The sequence below is a fragment of the Bactrocera latifrons genome, unplaced genomic scaffold (genome assembly GCF_001853355.1).
Source record: "Bactrocera latifrons isolate USDA-ARS-PBARC rearing strain unplaced genomic scaffold, ASM185335v1 scaffold_5, whole genome shotgun sequence".
Classification (NCBI taxonomy): domain Eukaryota; kingdom Metazoa; phylum Arthropoda; class Insecta; order Diptera; family Tephritidae; genus Bactrocera; species Bactrocera latifrons.
The window spans coordinates 2,155,957-2,162,690 of record NW_017537156.1 but is presented as its reverse complement, the minus strand read 5'-3'; the positions used below and the strand labels follow the sequence as shown (position 1 = coordinate 2,162,690).

Here is a 6,734-nt window from a genome sequence, read left to right as displayed (position 1 = left end):
AAAAAAAACAGTAAGAAACTCTTAATCATAACCCCAAAATATATTTCACTTTTAAATAAAAAACACGCAATTTTATTTTAAACTTAACCATAAATCAATTTACAGCTTTTTTATTTATATCTTCAATTTAAATTAATCATATTTTACCATTATAATTTGTGTAAATAATATTTCGACACCTTTAAACAAATCTGTTTCAGATTATTCAAATACACATATAAATTATTTTTATTTACAAAGATCATAACTAAACAACAAAAAATATTATTAAAAATAACTTAAATGGAAATAAATGACTTCACTGTACAAATACTACAACAATACTTGAGCTGCTCAACAGATATATTATACTATATTTACACACACCTCAAAATCTGACGTGTAAAAGTGGCATAGGCTTTTCGTGTGCAATATTGCACTTAACAGCTTTCGTTGCAGAAAGCTCAATAATGTTCTGGCGACAAATCAATATTTTTATTCCAAATTTTACTTCACTATATAATGAGGATAAGTGGATACAGAATAGAGGATTGAAAGTGAAATGGGCATATAATGCCTTAATCGATTAAGTACAGGACAGCTTAAAAAAAAAAAATAAAAATCAAATCAAATTTAATCGTTTTAAAATATTTCAAAATGCATGTAGGGTGGTTCTTTTTAGGCAGTTTGTACCTCCTGTTCTGTACTGTTTACTCAAAACTCACAGAAATATAAAAGCTTTTACCCAAGTAGATAGATGAAAGCTTCAATCATCAATTCAAAAGCCTGAGTTTAAGCTTTCATAAAAGTGGTAAAAAAATCTGCTAGAGGGTCATTAAAAACATTATAATTATTATAAAAAAGAGGTACATGTATAATATATTCATTTTGAGTATGTGAAAGTTACATGCGAAGAAAATTTGTCTTGCATAAAAAGTTTAAGCTGAACTTTCACTTACTGACATACAAAAGCTTATTTTCGAGCTTTTTGATTTTACTTTCACTGTATGGGATACAAAAGCTTAAATTCGAGCTTTCTTCATTCGAATACATAGGCTTTTAATGAAACTTTCGCTTGCACACGCTATTAGAGATTGAGCTTTCACCGCCGAATTTCAACACTCATTTTAATATATTACAGGTTATTTAAAATGTAATAACTTCACAGCCTACAATGTAATGAAAAAGATATCAGGCAAAGGCTAACTAATTGAACCATATCACTTTTGGTGCTAGAGACACACAACGGTGCAGTACTTGTTCCTCTTTTGTGTTATGTGCGTGCCAGTAGTTTCTTTTTCTTATTTGTTGTTGCTAGTACAATAATTTACCTCGATTGTTGATGGGCTCCGCATACTCGAGTTCGGCATTTATGCCCAACGCTAGATCATGTGGTGTCGCATAAACACGACCATCCGCTGGCGATGCATAATCAGGCAGCAACGGTTGACCCAACTCCTCGTAGAACGGTTCATTGGGTATATTAAGCGGTTCAGCGTTGCGTCCATTGTCTATGCCATTGATGCGTTCACGTTCTCTTTCACGTTCGCGTTCACGTTCACGCTCGCGCTCCAAACACGCCGCCTCTCGGCTGGCTATTATGTGGGCGGTGTCAATGCAGCCAGCATAGTGTGGTCCAGGGTAATTCTCACGTTGCACACGCGTAAAACTCTCCGTCCTGCAGATGGCGTTCGTTGTCAGTTGCAGCGGTTGCGATTGCGGCTGCAGATGTTGGACCAAAACTCTGCAGAATGCATTGAGATCCTGACAACGTTCAACTTCATTCAGTAGATTTTCGATTTTCGCGATAGTTTTAATGCATTGCTTCTCGGTGCGATTCGTTTGCAAAAGTTCGTCGCACAAACGTTTGATTTGTGGTTGTATCTGAGGATGTCGCTTCTCTATTATATCTTGGGCACGCACGATAATATCACGTTCGCCTTGCGTGAATTCATGTCGATGCTGATGTGACGCGCTAGCACCACGATTGCTCTTACGCTGTTGACACAAGCAACGCAATATCAGCACTAGTATAATGAGTAGCACGATCGCCAATATAATGGCAGTGCCGAGATAGATGATATGCACGAATTGTGTAGCTTGTTGCTCGAGCTCTTCGATTGTAAAGAATTCACCATTCACCTTCTTCAGATTACGATTGGCGCCACAATCTAAAGTTGTCTTCTTTTCGTCACACACTTCATGCTCATACCGCTGCATATTAAAGGTAGTCGCGTTGAAGCATACACCTAATTTGCGATCGATCGTGCAGTAGATTTCCGAACGTAAATCGCGTTCAGAATATGTGTCCAGCCACTCGAGATTACAACGACACGGCAGATCGACAATGATCTCACGCAATATGCAATGACGATTTCCTATATTCAAACTGCCCGGCTTCGGTTTCGTTACGGAGTTACTTTCGAAACGGCAATCGAGGGGTTCTTTCGTTTCCTCCACTATAATGCCGCCGAAATCACCAAAACTATTTTTCACAATCACAATATTCGACCATTCCTTGATACGCAACCAGTGCTGACCGAGATGTTTGATGTGATTGTCTTTGATGGTGGCATTTATGGTGTTCACATAGATGGCATTCTCGTTGATGGTGTCAATACTGTTTTGGTGATAAGTGTATTAGTGGAATTTTTAAATTGTATTGCATTTTTCAGTTACGTACCTGTTGTTACGCAAAATCAGCTCGCCGATGCCACTGCCATGTATGGCTTCGCCCTCGATGTAGCCAATAACGCCGCCAGTGAAGGACACATGCTTGCTGAGCAGCTATAATGGTTCCAGTTGAAGATGTAGAAAGTTTCCTGCCGTGTAATAGTGCAAATTTAGTTTACTCACCTTTTCCGTAATCGAGCGTGATTTGATTACGCCAATGGCGCTATTTTCGAATATAATATTGAAGATGCTATTGACATCGAAAGAGCCACTATTGATGGTGTTAATGGTGCAATTGTTGAATTTGATTTCACGCATTGAGGCTTCGAAACGATAGATATTGTCGATATGAGAATTCTCGATGTATAACTGAAATATAATTTGTAAATATTATTAGTTACAAAATTACTATTTCGAAAAGTCACTGCTGCATTTTGGCAAAACTAAAGTTTGCTGCTCAGCTACATTCTACAAACTGTGTTGTTGTAACGATTATATGGTAAGTTGTCATAGGTAATCCCACTATAGGCCCAGGAAACGTGCTGTTTCGACGGGGTTGGATCATAGAGATAGGGTGTTAGATGTGTAAGGTTAACAAGGCGTGTAAAAAGGTAGTTAGTGTCATGCGGGGACTCATTGCATGCTCAACATATAACTTGTATATTTGGTATGTCGGGGTCGATTCTGTGTAAGTAGGAATTCAACCTGCTACAGTATCCAGAACGAAGCTGTACAAGGATCACTCGCGACAACTCGAGCTCGCCGTATGCAATGGGTGGTGGTTTGACTTCGAGTACGGTATTCACTGAGAGGGCTACGGTAAAGGTGTTAATTGCCACATTGTGCATAGCGTTCAGTTCATGTCTAAAGTTTGTTGAGTTCGAAGTCTGGTAGGCGTACTGTTTTATGTTGTCGACGTAGTTGAGGCAAATTCCCACAATAGCCGGTTCTCCGCTACCGAAATTGCCCTGAATTTTATCCGTTAAAGGGCTGTACTTTGGGAGATCTAAGTTCGTTTGGATCGAGTAAGTTTTCGATTTTTCTTCAAAATTTCTAAAGTAGTAGTGTAATTAGAATTTTCTATGATGGCTGACTACAACTTGTACGGTCACAAGAATGAATATGTAATAATAATAAGCTTTCATTTCGTTTCATCTTGAATATAGCATATGATCAAATTTGACCCGGACTGAAAAATTAAATTTTTACGTATTGTACTACAAATTTTTATTATTGCTTTTAAAGTTGGCTTTAGGAACCAACGCTTAAGCCAATTTAGTCCTGGTCAATTTGAATATACATACATATGATCAAATTTGACTCGAACTGAAAAATTTATTTTTACTTATTGTAATACAAAGCTTTCTTATGGAGTTTTTGTTGTTATATAGGGTTTTGATGGACCATGACTAGATATAAAACAGCGACGATTGTTAAGACCTGTCTGCCTTACAATTTTATTTTTCTAACCTTAGTGTCTTTAAAAAATATTGTTGTACTCAATATCACCCATTATTATGTACTTCGTTGTTTTACGATTCAAAGGATCACAAATAAATGTTCGCCTTTTTACACACACTCACCTTCGCATCGGCTGAATTGAACGCCTTCTCCTCGATACGCAAGTCAGCTATCCCAAAAAATTTGCCATTAATTTCGGCTTTCTTGAAAGCATTCGAATACAAAATTAAATCGTTACTGTTGCGTACAGTGAATTTTTTGCTGCCTACAACAAAAGAAAGGATATAGTACAATTCCAATAATAAAAAAACAATAAAAATATAATAGTTACCTGAAAAAGCGCCCTCTCGCACTACCACCGAAAAGACATTTTGCATCACAATATCTGGATATGGCCCCATTATGCTGGCATTACCTGGGAAAGCACCTGTGGTGATCTCCACTTGTTCACCGCTACTATGAGTGCCGACAATCGTGAAACTGTTCAAAACTATGTTATGGTCAAATAGATCCCTTTCCAAACGGAAATGTGTATTTGCTGCTAATTTAATTTCAATTGATCTCGTCGTATTTGGTATGCGATAAATCGGACCGAAAATCTCATTCAGCGGTGTCTGGAGATGAAAGGAAGAAATAAAATTATTGTAAATTAGTAACTCGAACAGAAAATATACTTGGGAAGCTACTGCGTCTTATATATGTATGTATGTTTATAAATAGTTTAAGTTATGATAAGTCTGATGTGGCTATGCGAGGTAGATTTTTTCGTTAAAGAAATATAAGAAGAAAATAAATAGTATTAAAATTTATATTTCCGTGTTGCAGGAATTTTACACATTCCGTCTACGTAAAGTAACGCATACAACGCAGTAAATATCAGTAAATTAGCGAGCTAATTGAATCGAATATTTACCTCTTATAAATAAAAATTCTATCTAAGTGCTTTATTTATTATTTTGATGAATCATGCTTGATACACAAGTGATATGCAATTACGAACTATAGCTATACGGTATTTATAATATCACTAGCTTTGCATTATTGACATTTATGACAGTGTATCCAGTCCAAAGTGCACTTATTGAATTTCAAGAAAACGTAGTGATATGGTACATATGTGGAAATTGGAGCTATTTAAAAAACACAATGGTATTACTAGCGCTATATGTCAAAAAACGACATAGTTCTGGCTATGGGACCAAACCATTTTTTCGAGAGATTGAGCGCTCAGTAAAAAAAGAAAATATTTCTCTCTAAAGTTCGAAATAAGGGCTTGAAAAAAATAATATTAACTATAGCAAAAAGTTAATAAAAAATAGAAAATGTGCACATAATTTATTTTTGTTCTTATTTCAATGATGTATAACATTTTTTGGTCAAACTTTACGATATGACATTTGTTGTATGGGATCAAATCAGATCTTCGAAAAACAAACAAACAAAACATTTTCTATTTCTTCGAATAAACAGTGAAATTTATTTCACCGGAAACAAAATATTGTCAAGTTCTCATGTCCGGTTATAGGAACTGTTTGCGGATGAAAATATTAATGATAATGTCGTGTTCATGAAATTTGTCCGAACTGTCCGTAGTGGGGAACTTCACTCTACATGACCGGTCTCTGGCAATAATTCATGCTAATAATGATCAAAATTAAAGTGGGTTCGGTTGCTCAGATAGTATGGTAGCTAGATGCCAATATCGGATTACTATATTATTGGCAGCTTCGACATATGAGCGGTTTCTTGAGGGAAAAAGGATGTGTGCAAAATTTCCTTTAGGATGCCCCCACTTTACACGAATTTCAACATACTCTGTGGACTCACTATCGATATCTCTTCCAGTGTATCATACCGAGGGGACCACCGATGCTTACAGCACAGTCTTACCAATTGCACAAGAGGTGCTCCATTTTGTTCTCTGGTGCCTTGCCCTAGTCATTTCCTGCAGTCTTCTCGATTTGTTAGCCCCAAACGTGTGTCGCCACCAGACAGTGACCAGTTAGTATATTCTACTAAACAATCCAATGAAATTTCGAGTAATTCTCTTGAAAGTTGCTTACTTTCGTACCCTTCAATAAGTGTAGAAGTTGGATTCCCATGAAATCTTTTGTTAATCCCTTGTGAAATTGTCGTAATAAAAAAGTGGAATGTATAAAATATTTTAAGTAAACGGTTTGCACGTATACAGCAGTACATTTCCACCCCCTTTTTTTTCCTTTGGATTTCGGAATTCACTTTTCGCCAAACTTTGTTGCCACGATCTGGTTCAAATTTGTTGAACTTCGTTTTGTCACTAAAACTTACTTTCGACCAAAACTCGATACCTTTTATGTACGTTTTTGCGAACTGCAAACGCTTCTTTCTGGTTCGGTCATTTTAGCGTCTCTCTCTCTAAGCGTCCTGCGTACGGTTTCAGCTCTGTCACTCATTCCAGCATACTGAGTGAGGCTTTGATTCTTTCACCATAAAGGCTGTATTACAACTATGACTTTTGACATCTTTCAAAAAACTACGAAACAATTCATTTCATGTTCTCATGTTGACTTATGACTCTAATGGATTTCAAAGCCAATTCCAAAAAAATCAAATAAACTAAAAGAGTGCCCAGTACTACAAAG

At 36.6% G+C, this 6,734-nt stretch overlaps 2 protein-coding genes across 3 annotated transcripts in view; one reads left to right on the top strand and one right to left on the bottom strand.

Annotated features, from left to right (window-relative positions):
* LOC108973702 (E3 ubiquitin-protein ligase highwire) overlaps positions 1–6,734 on the top strand; it is a 148,698-nt gene that overhangs the window by 60,513 nt on the left and 81,451 nt on the right. The gene's annotated exons all lie outside the window — the stretch shown is intronic.
* The window catches only part of LOC108973703, a 44,899-nt gene that overhangs the window by 3,377 nt on the left and 34,788 nt on the right, over positions 1–6,734 (bottom strand). Inside the window, exons 2-6 of the mRNA XM_018941129.1 lie at positions 4,445–4,727; positions 4,236–4,378; positions 2,836–3,021; positions 2,663–2,766; positions 1,311–2,599 (exon numbers count right to left, since the gene is read on the bottom strand). Coding sequence (XP_018796674.1) covers positions 1,311–2,599; positions 2,663–2,766; positions 2,836–3,021; positions 4,236–4,378; positions 4,445–4,727 — 2,005 coding nt within the window. The remainder of the gene's footprint in view (positions 1–1,310; positions 2,600–2,662; positions 2,767–2,835; positions 3,022–4,235; positions 4,379–4,444; positions 4,728–6,734) is intronic.